Source organism: Polyodon spathula, chromosome 13, assembly GCF_017654505.1.
Source record: "Polyodon spathula isolate WHYD16114869_AA chromosome 13, ASM1765450v1, whole genome shotgun sequence".
Classification (NCBI taxonomy): Eukaryota; Metazoa; Chordata; class Actinopteri; order Acipenseriformes; family Polyodontidae; genus Polyodon; species Polyodon spathula.
The window spans coordinates 34074991-34092773 of record NC_054546.1 but is presented as its reverse complement, the minus strand read 5'-3'; the positions used below and the strand labels follow the sequence as shown (position 1 = coordinate 34092773).

Below are 17783 nucleotides of genomic sequence, written 5' to 3'. Positions count from 1 at the left end.
TAATGCAGGTATTACGTTACGTTAATAAAAGTTTTGATAATTTTAAGCGTGTTGAAAGTAGGCCAGATAAACCTTGTGGTGTATTTTAACGTGTTTTGTTGTATTAACAATGTACAGGTTTGAGACTAAACAAATTATTTTTGATAATGATACTTAATGCTTGTATTGTTCATTTGTATTATTATTATTATTGTGCTGTAAGCGAAGCCTACAAGCTTGTGTTCTCAGATCTTAATATAGATTTAACTGTTATTATTATTTACAATGGTATATCTAATTCTGTTTTTAAATACAAATTTGTACTTCTGCTTGTTCATTTTCCAACTTTTGCATACTGTACCCTTGTTAACCAATGCATACAAAAAGACAGTAATAATACTGTAATTTTGTTATAAAACTTTTACTTAGTTCCCACTGACACACAACCTTTTAACATAGTTGCTGGAATGTTTAAATTGAGTTACGATGTTGCTACAAGGTTGTGTGTTAGTGGCTTCTCAATGACTGCATGAAGCATGTGAAACTAGCGATCTAATATAAACACCGAACTCAACTAATCGCCAGTCACGAATACACGCCGAGTCTGCTGGCAAATACTGTAAATAAACACTGGAGGCGTTTAATTGAAGTTTTATGGTATGTTATTTTTTCACATAACATGTAATGCGTTTCCACATTTTGTTGTGTCTGAAAAAGGAAGAATTACGGTTACACATCTGTATATTGGTCAAAATGAATTCTAAAAATGCTTACTCAGACGCGACAAATGCATGATCATTGATTGCTTTCACTACGTCGTCAAATTTGATCTTTGTTGTGCGTGTCCATCCATGGTAGATAATAGGCTCTAGCGGACCGTCCCAACAATCCACTGGAATACAAAACAGAATTACTCACTCAAACGGCATGTCACTAACTAGAAATGTCCTATTGGCTGGTTTTACATTCCCAGATTAATCTCAGACTACCTAATGTAAGGTTGTCCGAGATAGCTGCTAAACAGTGCCTTTCAAACCAGCTGTAAGAGTTGTATCATTATATATGTGAATACACGTTATCCTCCTGCTCACAGTTTCTTTCCCCCTTTTACTTGCATTCTTACATTACGTATGTAATGCATGTAATATAACAGGTGTCAGGAGTCCAACAACCAATAATAAAATATCACCAATTTATTATATTACCCAGCAGCAAGTATTTTTTAGTTTTGTTTAGATTTTTTGACATTCAAATTAGGAGTGGTGTTCTATGCATGGGATTACATCTGTACACAGGACTATTGGAATTCTGGCAAATACTTCACTGTGATTGGTTGATTTGTGATTTATAATGAGCTACCACGTCAAGTTGTTGATGCAGAATCACTTGGATCCTTTAAGACTCAAGTTCTGAGATCAATCAGCACTAGGAACAGGATGAGCACAGGTGGCCAAATGGCCTCCTCTCATTCATAAATTTACTTATGTTCTTAATCCTCATTAATGACATAAAACTGATACAACATAATATAACATAATATTCTAGACATTAGCCTTTTCTTCTGTTATTTGAAATTCTGATTTTTCTTTAAATTAATCAATATATTATTATGTATTACTTATAAAGGAATATCGCTGTGTGTTATCCAGCAAGAATGTTTTTCAAAGAGGACTAAAGTAACCAGGCAAGAGATGTAACATCACTGGAGATAGAATTTACCAGTACCGTTAGTTTGAAATTATTTACTATGATTTAAACTGAAACAGAGAGTCGAGAACTTTGGTATTTAAATTTTATATATATATATATATATATATATATATATATATATATATATGTTTTAATGGTGACGACAAAACCATTGCAAGTTAGTTAAACAAAAATGTATACAGTGAATTTTACGTCATCTAGAGTGGTAGAATAAAAAAACAAACATAGTTATATTGTATATTCATGGCTATAAAAGCTTTTAAGAAGGTGCATACTAACACTCTATGCATCGACACCCCATCCTGAGACACCTGATATAGGCTTCTGTAGAAGATTCACTGCGGATCTGATCTCCTGTGAGGTACCTAAAGAAAAAAAAGGTATGGTTACGGATAGTGGTAACCATATGGTCAGGTATGGTTAGTGCTAATCAGGATCGGTTAAACCAGTTATACAAAAAGACATTTTAGTCAAGACATACACATACATCCCATTATATCGGAAATGAACCAGCCAATGAGGAAATGAACCAAGTGCTGCTAGATATTTCACACTACATTTGGAGAAAGTGAGAAACTCCCATCACACCCACTAAGTGTGAACGTTGTTACATTTGTGATGGGTTATACATGTTTTTTAGTAGCACTTTAAATCCACTATCTGTACAGAAATGACAAAAAGGAAATTGAACACAGGCTATGGGGAATACAACTTTATTAGCTCAGTTAAAAGTGTTCTTTCATTAAGAAAAGTACAAATTGTTGCTTTCATAAATAGGGGCCACTAGATGCAATGTTTCAGTTGATTTTTGTGATATAACAATGCACTATGAGTACTTTTGTTCTTTACAAAACATGTACATTGAACTAGTATCAATCCTGTACATTAAAGAGAGGATCACATTTACAGCAATTGACAATGGAAACCACACGTAATAGAACTGCCTCACGTGTTGTGTGAAGAGTTGATCCAGTAATGAGACAAGGGGTTATTCATGTCCTGAAAACTAATTTCTGAATACTTCTCATCCCAGATGGAGTTTTCTTTTGAGAACAGGTAATTCAAGAACTGAAACACAGGATGAAGGCAAAATTATTTATAGAAACAGACCTGAATAATACACCTGTCAATATCCAAAACTTGAATTTGTCATTGTTTCAATACAGGCCTATGGCCTCGTGCCTCAAAACGCACCCAGGAGTATGCAAGACATGTCTTACCACACACCCTGTTGTGGGTTATTGCTTGCTTGTGTAATTGAAACACCAGTTACAGGTTTAAGAAATTAGTTTTGCTTTCTGTGTATGGGTTCTGCGTTAGGCCTTTTCAGCCGGGCGTGCCTGATCCGCCCGTCTTACAGATGCTGCTGTGATTGATTGTGCTTCTAGCAGACTAGATCAGCTGCACGTTGCTGGGTGAAAAAAAAAATCTAAGAACCATATGACAGCTGTGCTATGTCTTGACACAACATTTAACCAATCAGAGAGTTGAAGGGGTGGGCTTTCTGCGTTAAGCACTTCGAGAGGCTATATGCCTTTAAGAAGAAAGGCGTGATGGGATACCAGCTAAACATCAGCTTACAACTGAAGCTTGATTACAGCACGGCACAAACACATTCGAGTAAGAAACTTTGTTAAAATTGTATATGAAGAAGAACAGCATGTAAATTAGAGACCACACAGGCAAGGATTGATTCGCTACGAGTTGAGGTAACTGGACAGCTTTTGGTTTCTGCATTGGGCACAGGGATATGTAAACAGGAGAACAGCAGCGCCTGTATTTTGTTTAATTGGTTTATTTTAGTGTTTAGAATCAATAAAATGTGCACCAGCACTTAAATAGATTGTAATGTATTTGTGTCTGACCGTTACCCTGCCAGCACATACCTCGCCGACATTGAATTCTGGGTCGTTTGTCTTCCTCATCAGATCATCAATAAAAGTTGTCATCAGCTCCCTGACCATGTTCAGATCACTGGCCCATGATTCCTTAGGAAAACAAATAATACAAAACCATAAGCATGTGAGAGGATACTGACTATAAATGATAAATGTTGCAAAGGCACTGGATGGCATCAACATTTAGCCTCCACTTGCTTCCTGGACGGCATAAAGCAAAACATTCCGTGGTTTCCTGGTTCGCATCATGTGTACTTTTTGAACTGGTGAACAATGAGGCCTGGCACTAACTGATTTATTGATTGTCAGATATGTCCTGGTCGCATGTATAAAACAGGAGCTGAAAGCCAGTTCCTTTGTTCTGCTGCTAGGATGTGAGAGGCTGCAGACATACACAGGGGATAGGTAAAGTATAAAGGAATGAAAAGAATGACACGTTTAGTCTAGAAAGTATATATTAATTGGAGTAATGTTCCTGGTGCTGGACCTCCTCAGTGTTGGGGGAGTAATGCAAGGCGGAATTACTGTAGGCCACCTTTTTTTAAAATTTTTTAACAGTGTTTTGTTTTGCATATTTTGTAAAACTGCAGTGCAAGCCACAGCCCTGTTGAAAGAGCAACACCACCGTGAACGATACTATTGTTGGTACCTTGCTGATGGTGCACAGTGTTACCCCTGCACCTTGTAACAGTTTTTTCTGTCAAAACCTGGGCAACTCTCTCTCCCTCCCTCCCTCTCCCTCTCGCTCAATGAGTGCTAGGCCTTCCTCTTTTACCTTCTGTTGATGGATGAGAAATCTCTGGAAGTCATAAAGAAGGACAGCTGATGAGTCAGGTTTATCTGTGTTTCTGCAGAAGGCGGCAATAAACAAGCCTGTCAGTGTCTTTCATCTCCACCACAGCAGTAAATGAGAGCTAGCAGTAACATATCAAAGTAAATTATGACCTATAACTACTGTCAGCACAAACATCCTTTAGGATGGCAAACAATAGCTTTATTTAAGAACAAAACATGCCCTGAAATAGGGTTACGTTATATCAGATGAAATGGTTTGTAAACTGGAATTGTGAAAAATAGCATTGTTATGTCCAGAGGTTAAAAAGTGAAAGCAAACAGTGAAAAGGTTCATACCTGTAATATGTCTTTATTGAGAGAATCATACAGTACAACTGTGTACTTTAAGACCCAGTGTCAAAGCATGTGGTCTGTATAATTAATATAGCCAGTGGGCTGTTTAATACAATTGTATGATTGAGTATTTGCTGGTCATATGTGTTCTCAATTGACTCATCTGGACAAATAAAGGTTTGGATTGATTGATTGAAGCTAATAGGATGACAATTTTTTAATTGCAACTGAGTGAAGCATTTTCATGATTTGCAGAATTTCTGATGAAGAGATTATAAAAGAGACATGTGTTGTGGTTAATATGTAAAAAGAAAGCCATACCCCATAATGAAGGCACATGATTCCTTCTTAAACTCTTCCAGAATCTGAAAGCAATGTTTAACAGTTATGAAGTTTGCACTGTACAATAACTGTTAAGAAACTTGATCAAGAGACCATCGGAAAAGCCATGTACTGAATGTAAAGGCAATATCTGAAAGCATTTGATCTCAATCACTGTAAAGTGAAATAAAGCATTATGAAAGCATAGGTAAGCAATGTAAAGCTCAGAGGTATGGCAAAGCAAACATCAAACACACATGGCTAACCATGGTAAATGCACAAAATATTCATAGGCAAACCAATCCGATTCAGTCAGTGACATACTTTTTAAAGTGTCCCTTTTGAGGGTGCTTGTTTGTGAGGGGTTACATAAAACAGTAAAAGCAAAGGTTCACATTATTGGAAAACAGAAACAACTTACTTCTTTCTGATTTTCAAACATCACATTGTTGTAAAACTTGTAGAACTGCTCAAAGTTGAGTACATCTTTGCATGCTCCTACATCCTTTAATAAAATAAGCAGAAGGAAACATTATAAATTGTGTTTTCAGTTTTTTTTTTTTTTTTTTTTTTTTTTTTTATTAGCTTCTGAAAAGCCTATTTAAAAAAAGGGCACACTTCAGTTTGAGAGCAAAGATATCCAGATGTCACCAAAAATAATTAAAAACATACTTCTTCCAAATAAAGAAACATTCAAGTGTTTGCCATTTATTTTCTTTAAAAGAACTCAAACTCCCAGGAGCCATTGTCTTGCATAAGAGTGCCAATCACTGCTTTTCAAGTTAATTCCTTTACACAAGCATTGAAGAATCTGTTCAACAAATATGCTTCTCTAACACAACTTCAAATAAATTCCCATTAAAAAGCAGATTCACCTTTACCCTAATGCGTTTGTTTTTCACAAAGGTAAATCTTAAACTTAAAATTATGGCAATACTGTATATATTAAAATATTTCCTGTAATTATTTTGTTAACACCTTGTACTGAAATAAGAAATGTAAAGAGAGGATAATTACCGCAAACCTGTCCTTAAGAAACCTTGCATTTTGCACTTTAAAATTCAATAGAGGCAGCAGGGCTTTGGTCTCCTTCATGGTGATGCTGTGAGACAAAACGACACATATTACACACAAAGGAACTCAACAGAAATGGCATGGTACTGTAGATGACGAATTGGAGGCTGACTTAGAGGACACAGGACTAAAAGATTAAAAGGATTACCCTGCATTCCAATACATGACTAGGACCATACCTAGATAAATTAAGTACTTATTTACTTGAGATGAGCAGATCTTCCGTCCATAACCTCAAAGACTCAATCAAAAAGCTTACAAGATACTAAGGGGTTGATTTAATTAACCTATACCCCACCCCCATGGAAAACCTAGAAAGCAGGGGTATTTCTGGGATAACCAAGAATATGTGATTGATGCAATCAAGGGTCATTCTCCAGTGATGTAAAACACTGTAAATAAATACAGCAGAGGCTTATCCAGGCAGGGTATATGTTCATTAGATCAACCCTTTTCAACTTTGGTGCTTGCACCAGAAATGTGTCGAATAACAACCCAGCTCTGTGAATTTGGCTTTAAATCAAATGTCCATATTAAGTAACCTTCCTCTAGTTCTCTAATTGTTTAGTAACCCTTTCAGCATTAGGTAACTATATATAACAATTGCCCAATAATAATTAGTTAATTAGTCAGTATCTGCTACTAAAAGAAATAAATTAAAAAGGGCATAGATATACACATTAGTATGACAGATTAGTTTACTGGTCTGCTGCCATGAGTGGAGTTACTTTCCTATACAAGAGCAGTCTGAGTGTCCCGAGTCCCGTTATCGTTCTGAGACCTATATACAGGTCTGCAGTATCGAGCGAGTTACACAATTCATAACAAATGACATTTTCCAATCTATACGAATTTACAATACGTCTAGGTTCATGCGCTAGTAACATAAGTCACAGCAAAACGTTTGTTACCTGCTTTTTTTGGATTGGTCTACTGAATACATCTGCTTTCTCAACCAGCTGTTAAAAAAGTAAAAGGTATTTTTATCACCATACAAGTTCCTGTCAAGTATAAGTGAGTCACAGTATTAACATTGCCATAAATGGCAAACATAAAACATCAGATCATTTCAAGCAGTGTCATACTGAAATGAATTAGCTGCAGGTGGTAGTCTTACTCATCACTGCCTCCAAACATTCTCAAACTGGATTTGAGTGGGATAATCGTGAGATGGAACACCATCAGGAGAACACACACTCACAGAATTGTGTGTAACTGCATGGCTGCTTTACAACTTATCACCACACTTGAACCCTTTAGACATCCAGGGAGAGTGAATTAGTTTTTTCCCCCCCAATCACAAGCAATACTTGAAAAAAACAGCAATGCCCATTAGAATGTTAAATAACAGCACTGCCAATTAGAATGTTAAAGGGTTTTGGGAAAAACACATAAATCAGAAACAGTTGCAAAAGAATGATCCTGAAGTCACAAATACCAGCGCTACCGTTTTTGGGAACTTGCCCCCAGGTTGGTAGGATAACATGTTTGCTTTTAAGAGGGTCACAAAATATAGTATGCATCTCACCCACCAGAGGGCATTCCTGATAACTTTAGTGCTTGTGACTTCAAGATTATTCTTTCTAGTGAGGTGCAACTGTTAAATAGAAGAATTACACAACACATTTTTTATTGTGGTTTACTGTATAAAAGAGTACCAAAAATATATAGGAGTTTCACAGAAATTATGTTTAGCACATTATTACAGGCCCATCTAAAACAGAACTGATGCCTAATGTGAACACACACCAACAAGTTACAGTACTATCAGTATTATTATTATTATTATTATTATTATTATATACTACTACTACTACTACTACTACTACTACTACTACTACTACTAATAATAATAATAATAATAATAATAATAATAAACTGGTAGTAATGCCTATTTGTGTAATTCAGCATAACAAAGTTTAACTGTTGTTTACCACAGCTGAAGGAAAGAGAGAGAGCATTCTTTAACAGGTTTCACCAGTCTATAACATGCAGTATTTAATTCAGAGGCAGAGCAGAGTTACACTTTACTAACTAACACACTGCAATGTAACATTTGTTTTAGAATTATTCATAACTGAGGGCATTAGGCCCCACAAAAGACGGTCCAGGGCCAGGGCACTCATAAATGTTCTTATATATTTACTTAATTTACACTCTGCACCCTTTAAACTTCAACATGACAAAGATCAGTCCAGATAATTAAATGGGAATACTGTAGCTTCATTGAGTGCGATTAGTAAGAAATAAAGACAAACATGTTTGAACATACAAGAGCTGCATTGTCATATAAAGTCGAATTAAAAAGCATACCTTTCTATAATCGCAGGTGTGGGTGCCGTCAACGCCTCCTGTTTCAGTATTTCTAAACCGCATAACCACTTTTTTGCATCTTCGAAAGAATCAGCTGAAAAGAGCAAACTAAATTAGGAAATTGTTTAAAAACCAAAAAAAAAATGTGGCTATTGAGGGAAACCCTGAACAAAAGTAAAAACAGTGCTTGACTGAGTTGCTAAGACTGGATCATTTGTTTCCTGTTTTATCCTACTCAATTGTCCATTCTACATATATTTCAAATGGCCTCAATGAGCAAGCTATCTCATAAGATAAGTGCTACCCTAAAAAGTGTACATTTTCTAGGAACAATGTACAACTGGGTTTGGGGGAATAGACTAGTACAGTAATCATTTCACAACTTTTTTTTTTGTACTTGGGCCTAACAATTAAAAATGTTTCTACTGTGATTTATCCCAAGTATTTATTTATTTCATTAATAGCTCCCCAATCACTCATTTTACCACTGTTTTCGCTATCTGTAAATGTTCAATTTGATTGTCGCCACAGCTGCCATCGGGTTTGTGACAGGCGTGTGACACTTTACATTTGTTAGTAACAATGTTGCAAGGGAAATGAATTTAAACGTCGCAAACTTTTAAGCTGCAGACATATATCTGTTTAGCACCTCGAAGTGCTAATTGAGTGGAGAGGAAGTGTGTGTTCACACATCACTGACTGTGGGGGTGGATGTTGAACAAGTTATCAACTCATCTGAGCACTGATTTTTTTTAAGTGCCAGCTTCACATTAAAATATAGCAGTCATTAATTTGTTTAGATAACAAAGAAAAATATTCAAATCTAAAAAAACATGTACACTATATACTAAGTTACTAGCATATCATTACTGAATTGGAAGGACGGAGGAAATTACATGTTTTCACATTAATATTTAAAATGAAGATCCTTGGTAAAGTATTATTTACCTGATTACAATTCTTAGTTTAACATATTATTATAACAATTACGCACACTGGACTTTTCTGGACTTCTATTAGCATTACAAAGTTTATAACAAAGTTTCCTAATCTAGCGCCAATTTCCAAGTTAACAGGTTATTTGGCTTTTTTAAAAAAGACACTAATAATAATAATAATAATAATAATAATAATAATAATAATAATGTAAGCTTTTTTAGAAAGTTTACCATGCTTTTGAAATAAAGAGACAGAATAAACATTGAGATTGGCACTTATTCAAAACAGGCCTTTTAAATTTTTTTCTTTTACTTCAGTCTAGCCTCTAGAACTAAACTATGGCCGCAGTTAACACATAAACCCCCTTGAAGTGGCCTTATACGGGAATCTGTGTTATTCGAGTTTGTTTCATTGATAACTGACTATGTAAGATACTAATAAGATTACTTTTCCTAACTTCTTTTTAAACACTTTTAACAGTAAAAGGTACAGTTACACAAATCTTGTAAACACAAAAGGCTGACCTGCAACTCTTAAAGGGCAATGCTTTAGGGGAGATTGACATCTATTCATGCTGCAAAAATTAAAGATTGATAAAATACAAATGTTTGAAACTACAAAGTTGGCAAGGGGCTATGGAGTAACTGAATGGGACATACTTACCGGCCAGGCTCAAGGTGTTCAGCACAAACTGGGATCCATACAATATGGTGAAGCACTTTTCCTCTTCCACGTTTTGTTTCTCTTTAAAACGTTCAAAATCCTTGGAATTTCTTCCTGGTCTGACTTCTCTGATCTCACTTAAATCCACTGAAATAAAAAAAAAGACCGTTCAACAAGCTACATATTCTGAGTAAAGGTATGACAGCTATCAGTCAGCTTTAGTCATCACTGCCTGAAGTGTTAAAGCACTCCCTTGGCCTCAATAGTTTTTTTTTTTTTTTTAAACAAATACTCTGCCACTATGTATTTGACATAATTTTAAGTATTTAGATCTATTCATTACCATAAGAAAAATGCCTTTACAACATCAGTCACATGATTTTGGAAAGAAGTCAAGAGTCTAATACAACATAATGGATTCATAATTGATACAAGAAGCCTTTATTACAGTATTAATTTGACCTTTCTATTGACCCCTATGCAGCCTTTGAATTCCACTTCAAATAACTATTAGCAATGTGAAAGACTTGAATACGAGTTACTATAATCACCTGCAAGTCAAAACCCATACAAATGCTTAAATGGCAAAACTCACAAAGCTGCACAACCCTGTATGTTGAGCTTTGATCTTCTGACTGACGCCCAGTTTGTATTCATACTTTCAGAAATTGGCAGCAAGATATCTAAAGATATTTTTGGATCAGTTTTGTTTTTCTGTTATGAGATTATATATTTATTTATTTTTTGAAAGCTGCAGGAAACAAAAAAATCTAGAAAATAATGTTTTGCATACATTTGGCTGCATACCGTAAAGAAAAACGTGAATAACTTCAACTATGAGGATTGTAGAACAAAAGCATATCTAGAATCCTCATGAACTTCTGATGTAGATAGCACATCATACACTATCATTAGGTAGCCAAGGGCACTAAAGATACACTGTCCTACTGTTGAAAAAGTCCCGCTGCGTAGAAATAAATGAAAACTTGGTAACATACACATTTATTTTCAAACTACCATCAATTCTCAGAGATTCATTTTAGGGCAAATCTTGACAGCTCAATACTAGTCCTCCTTTGCAGATGGCACAACAATTGGGGGAGTGGCTGACACAGTCACAGGAAATGCAAACAGACTTAGACCGCATACAGAACTGATCAGAGGTGGCAAATGAAATTCAACGTCAAGAAATGTAAAGTGCTACACACTGACTCCAAATACCAAATGGGGGGTAAAGACCCACCAAGAAAAAAAACCTTGGTGTTGTAATAGACTCGGCGCTGTCAGCAAACAGACAGGAAAGCAATGAAAAAGGCAAACAGAATTCTTGAATGTAGAGTTCAAATCCAAGGAGGTTATGATCACGCTGTATATAATGCACTGGTGAGACTGAACTTGGAATACTACATCCAATTCTGGTCACCACAGCAGCAAAGGGACAGCACGGCACTGGAGAGAGTCCAAGGAAGAGTATCCAGACTAATCTCAGGACTTAACAACATAAGGAAATAATAACACAAGAACATTTACGAACAAGAAACAAAAGGATTTGGATGAAAACTACAACGTTTTAGCACAATTTGCAAATGTCCCTTGTAAAGAAAGTGTTTGTCTCAAATAACCAAGACAGGTTACAGAAAATCTTATAGTGATACCATTAGGAAAAAGTGACCACAACATGGACCGAATTCACTATAGAAAAAAGTAAAACAAAAACATCTAAAACTCTGGTTTAAAATTTCAGAAAGCCTGAAGGCATGACACGGCTTACAAAACACAGACTGGGATAAGACAATAGGAGGTGAATCCAAGGAAGGTGGGCTGAATGTATTCAGCAGTCACTGCACTAATTTAATTGATCAAGCAAAAGCAAGACGGAAAAAAAAAGTCACTTTGTCTGGCATACAACTAAGATGGCACCATAGCATTGCTAAGAACATTCTGTATAGGAAAGAGCTTGCCCAAGTTACAGATAGAGGCATGCAAAAAAAGAAAATTAGAGCTAGTATGATGAAAAAGCTTATGGCCTTCACATATATGAACAGTATGTACAGATTAGTATAGCATGAGAATTACCAAGTTTCATAAAAGTTTGATAAGCACTTATCCTGATATATACAAAATGTAAGTGTGTCATACAGGCAGATGGATGAATGGACAGACAGACACCCCTTATATGCCTAGAATCTGATAATCTAAACAGTTCTGCAGTTATATGCAAAAATACAGTGTGACATACAGATGGATATATGTATGACAACAGAACCCCCCCCCCCCCAGAATCAGATGATTCTCATTATAGCTTATGTTAAACAATGCTAATACACATTTTCATACATGGGTGTATGACCCAGGAGATGTGTTGGTTGAGAGAGCCCCAAGTCCTACTTGTACTGTTTGACTAGTAGCTAGTAGCATACTGAATGTTTCTAGAACAGTATGATGGCTGCCTGTATCAGGTCAGCAGCTTTTTAAAGTCACGGGTGACACTGCTAAACCCCAAATAGACCATACCTGAAACTCACATAAGAAAGCCACAGACTTGAGTAGGGTTACCATGGCAACAAGCATTTTTTTCTTGCATGACACAGATGATAAACTTGAATACAGTACAACTAAAATATGAAGCTAATATCTCAGTCAAAAACTAAAAAGTTTCACGACAACAACATGGCAGTCATCTTTGGTCACAGGTCACAGTGAAGGATACTGTTAAATTACTGGCCAAGGAGTTTAAACAGCACTGAACATATGCAATCTAAAAGGGTTTATGAGACATTAGTACAGTAGCTGAAAAGCAGCAGTGGATTTACAAAAAACATACATCACAACATATTTCAAGTTCAATTGTTATCAAGACCTTCTAAGATGGATGCCGTATTGGATCGAAGGCCAAGGTCACCCAACAGATCTCCAATGGTGTATGTTATATCTGTAGGCACTGCTGCACACTGTGGGAAAACAAAAACAAAAAATCTACACTACTGACCACAAAATGTAGCTGCCTGTAAAGGGTGGAGAGTTATTTTGCCTGATCTAAACCCTGTGTATCAGACAGTGGGTCTATTCATGTGATCTAAAGAGCAGCAGATACCCCTACCCCTATCTGACTTTGAACAATTTGCATCTTGCTAAGCTTTCCTGTGACACTGAGAACTCACATTGTGCAGAAACAGTGTCAGGGCAGTTGTTCTGAAAACCTTGGCTCCCCCCTGGTACAAAAGAAGCACTGTGCGCCCCATGAATATGTAAATATGGCCCCAAGGGAAACAAAGACTCAGCCTGCTGTGCAAATTTATTCTCAGTAATCAGATAGAACAAACTCATGCTCATGCACATAATGGATTTTAATTACTAACACAATTAAAGAATGTCTCAAACAAAGTAACTATACCGAGTACTTGGTTCAAAAGTATTTTCATCCTTGGCGGGACACACAGCATGACTGAATTGTTGTGACCTGTACATTTTGCAGAACACATTTATCTCAGCTTTTTTAAAACTTTGTTTCCAAAGAATTACTTTACATTCAGATGGCTTTCTCTTCACGTTTCTTATCCCGTGCTGTGATGTGCTTGTAATTCATATAGTTTCATATACAGCAGTCCTGCACTTCATGTTAAATCATATTGAACCAGCCAAAGTAAAACAATATACTTCTCCAATGTACTGGATCTGAACGATTTTTGCCATTAACACAGGATCAGGTTAATGAAGGAGAAACAACAGGAAACACAAAAGCTTCAACAAATTCCCAGGAAAGATATTAGAATTTTGTTTACATGCAGACTTTGTTGGGAAATCGGGACTGTCCAGATGACATTGGGACTGTTGCCATGTAGGCCTTTGTATTTGACAGAGAATTAAGGTTAGAATCGTGTTTTTGGTTCCCAACCAATGTAACACAATTGCACAACTGTATAAAAATGTATTAAAAAAGTGTATCTTTAATGGTCAAAAGGTTAAAAATACATGGCAAAGGAATGCTACATTTTTACTGGACAATTCCAGATAAGATACATCTGTGTACAAAAGAGAGGGCACTATTTCAAAGATGGGAGTGTTTATTAAAACATGCAATCTACCCTCACAAGTTTAACGGCATTGCTACAAAACAAACAGATAATACCTGAAACAAAATCACTTGGATAACAAAACCTCAGCTCTTGACAGGGATCTTTACTATGAAAACAATCACTACCATAAACAATCGTTACCATAAATCCATCAAAATAGAGTAAATGCATTTGTTTTGGTTAAACATTTATAAAACTCTAGCTTACTGAAGGGTTTGTTTTTACTGTAGCTTTATGTGCGAGTTATACCTATACAGCACGCTAAACATACCAGCCAAAAGTAAAATACGCCATGTTTTTTGATAACCTGTGTTAATAGATGTTTTATGACAATTGGATAAGTGATTCTCTAAATACAGATAAAAAGTGTGACAAACTATCCTAATCCCCTTAATAAAATATGTGTGGCTGGCCTGAGTTTTTGTTCGTTTTTTTTTTGTAAATTGCTGTTAATAATTTGAGTCAGTTGCTCTGCCTGAGACCTGCTGCAAGTCAAGTTTGTTTACAGTGAATCCCAGTTGAGGAATGGGAGACAGCGGTTCATGGACCAGCTGGGGAGAGTATCCTGGCGGGCTGTCTCAAACATGCTATATGGTACTGCTTTTAATATTTCAGCATTGCACTTGTTTGATCATTTCTTTTAGAGGGTAAAATTGTCTCTCCCCCTCTAATGGCTTCTGTACTGTCATTAACCAAACAGCTGCTTCACCTACTGGCTGACATGCTTTCAGCTAGTAGCATGCTTTGACCCAGACGATACTGCTCAGGTGAAATGACCCAGGAAGTGCATGGGGAACAGACCTAAGAATACGGTGAACACCGGAGGTCATGTTTTTTTAATGCAAATACATGTTTGCTAAAACTGCACATTTGGTAGGTTTACGGAATTACTTAGCTACAGATACTTTAATGCATGAAATTGAACGGCATATATTTTTACAATGAGGTTGTGGTTCTCGGTGCCCACATAGGCTTCCTTTCCACTTCTCAGCCTTCAAAGCTTTTCCTCCAGCTTGTTCACTTTGTATATATGCACATTTAGGGAAAACTCATGTCTACTGCTGCGCACCAACGTAATATAAGAAAAGATTAGTGATAGAGTAGCAATTGCTTGCCGGATTTGTCTATTACAGTACCGTACGCCAAAAAAAAAAAATCTTACTTTTTTTTCTTTTTTGTTGCATATACTGATGTTTAATTAAAGTAACTGTTGTCTGAACATGTAGGGTTGGAATCATAGAAACTGTGATGCGTAGTTCCTTCCCCAGGTTGATAGAAAACTTTTTTTTTTTTTTTTTTTTTTTTTTTAAATGAACTCCTGTTGATTTTACACAATCTCTTAAGCACTCTCAAGGTGTTAAGTTTCTCAGTTTCGTACAGTAGATTTGGGACAGCTGGTGACCAGTTCATATACAACTTACACGCAGTCTAACAAAAAACAAGATTAGGTATCCACATGGGCCTTATGCAGCTTGTGTAGTTTCCTAACTTCCCAAGGCTTCTCATTATCTGCCTTGCTATTTTCCTAACTCAGCCCTGCAGCTGGCACACACATTCCAGGTGGGTGGTACTTCTACCCTTAGCACCATGGCTGAAAATGTTTGTATTTATTTGCACGCAGCATAACACAATACTGCAGGTTTCTTCAAGGGTAGGACAGTTGGTAAGCACTGGCTCAGCAATAAGAACATAAGAAAGTTTACAAATGAGAGGAGGCCATTCGGCCCATCTTGCTCATTTGGTTGTTAGTAGCTTATTGATCCCAAAATCTCATCAAGCAGCTTCTTGAAGGATCCCAGGGTGTCAGCTTCAACAACATTACTGGGGAGTTGATTCCAGACCCTAACAAAAGTGTGTAAAAAAGTGTCTCCTAGTTCTGGAGCCCCTTTGCCAATCTCCATTTGCCCATGGTCCTTGTTTCTTTTTTCAGGCTGAAAAAGTCCCTTGGGTCGACACTGTCAATACCTTTTAGAATTTTGAATGCTTGAATTAGGTCGCCACGTAGTCTTCTTTGTTCAAGACTGAACAGATTCAATTCTCATGCCTTTTAAGCAGCTTCTTTGCACTCTTTCTAGGCAGCAATCCCAGGGTGTCCAGAACTATTCTAACTTACTAGTGCATTGTACATTACTGGGGAGTTAAATTCAACACTTTTCACAATGTATCCGAGCATCTTGTTAGCCTTTTTTATAGATTCCCCACATTGTCTAGATGAAGACACACAGAGGCAAGTAACAGATCTTCAAAAGCCCGCAGTCCGGCCCAGTAAAGCAGGTGTCTAACCCATGCGAGTTTGTCCACAATGATTTTCGGTCACGTCACGCAATGTTTTTTCAAATTCTCTCTAATACAAACGACAGTGCTGCAAAGTTTGAAGTTTGTTGTTTACAACTTGCTGATGTTTTAAAACTTGCATGTTTTGGCCTTTAACACGAAGAAACAGTCAGACAGGCAGACAACCTTCATATACCCTCAGACTATGATGAACTCAGTTGTTACGCAAAAGAAGGTACTTACAGTAGTAAATTGTATCACAATATATGTACACTCTAAAATGTGATATATGTATGTTATTGAGGCAGATCTATAGAGAGGCTGTGTGCTTGCACGCAAGGCTTGTTAAATTTATGTAGAAAACTAGAAAACAGTTTTGATGTCACTTTCTTAGGACACTCTTAGCATACTGTGATAGGGGGTTGTGGGTTAGCCGCTGATAGGCGAGGAGAAACAAGGAGGTGTAGTTGAAACGCCACACCAACACTCAGGGTTTATTTACTATCCTACTTCAAAGAAGACTTTTAGACGGCTTAACTCTTAGTGCAGGTTTGTTCTGTAGTTTAATCCGAGCCGTCACAACAGTGAACAGTACAGTACAGACCAGTATATAATCTAAAATGAACAATGAAATGTTCATTCTCAATTTGACAAGCAATTCTCCAGGTATCTAAATACTGTTAATAGCAAGTTCCATGATAATTGGTAAGTGTTCGACATACTGTACAGATACCTCCCTAGGTCTCAAGAATTTGCTATTTTGAATAATATAAAATAATTAATAGTAACAAAAAGTTTCATAACACTTGGATAACCAGTTTTTTCCAGATATATGTGGAAAAATGAAGACATGTGAACACACGGACGGATGTATGTACAATACACCCACCTCCTAGCGGGGGACAATAAATATTGCCATCAAGAAACCTAAACAGCAGGCTTTTAGGGGAATGAAAAACACACAAAAACAAGTTCTTACAGACTCCTTCGTATCTGTCTGCTGTCCTGGTCCAAGCAACCTGTCTGGTCTCCATGATTATTTGGACGGTCAGCCTTTCTATTTTCTGCCTGTACACTGTCATCACAATCCCCATTTCCAGGTCCCTCTTGATATGGCTCTTCTCATGCTCTGTCAGCTTGGACAGATCGGAGAGCCGTGCATTGCTTGTTGAGTACGCCATCATGCTAACCTATAAGAAAGAGGCCAAAATGATCAACGAACCCTGCTTGCCCACAAATGAATGACAAGTTATTATATTAACAAGTTAAACATCAATCTGGAAATTGACGTTTTCGGGAACAAAAACAAAACATCCCCTGGGACATAATTTAAGAAGAATGGTATGTCCGATTGAATGGTTTGTAAAAGTATATAGATCTGAAAAAGATGCATAAAACATCAGGTTTC

The 17783-nt window shown here is 36.7% G+C and overlaps 1 protein-coding gene across 5 annotated transcripts in view; it reads right to left on the bottom strand.

Moving 5' to 3' along the window:
* LOC121325734 (1-phosphatidylinositol 4,5-bisphosphate phosphodiesterase gamma-2-like) overlaps nucleotides 1-17783 on the bottom strand; it is a 45094-nt gene that overhangs the window by 21859 nt on the left and 5452 nt on the right. For all 5 annotated transcript variants that reach the window (XM_041268645.1, XM_041268649.1, XM_041268647.1 and 2 more), the window contains 12 exons: nucleotides 17355-17565; nucleotides 10026-10172; nucleotides 8424-8517; nucleotides 7022-7069; nucleotides 6054-6138; nucleotides 5458-5541; nucleotides 5037-5080; nucleotides 4363-4435; nucleotides 3576-3677; nucleotides 2639-2757; nucleotides 1969-2054; nucleotides 754-871 (listed from right to left, as the gene is read on the bottom strand). In XM_041268645.1, coding sequence (XP_041124579.1) covers nucleotides 754-871; nucleotides 1969-2054; nucleotides 2639-2757; nucleotides 3576-3677; nucleotides 4363-4435; nucleotides 5037-5080; nucleotides 5458-5541; nucleotides 6054-6138; nucleotides 7022-7069; nucleotides 8424-8517; nucleotides 10026-10172; nucleotides 17355-17565 — 1211 coding nt within the window. The remainder of the gene's footprint in view (nucleotides 1-753; nucleotides 872-1968; nucleotides 2055-2638; nucleotides 2758-3575; nucleotides 3678-4362; nucleotides 4436-5036; nucleotides 5081-5457; nucleotides 5542-6053; nucleotides 6139-7021; nucleotides 7070-8423; nucleotides 8518-10025; nucleotides 10173-17354; nucleotides 17566-17783) is intronic.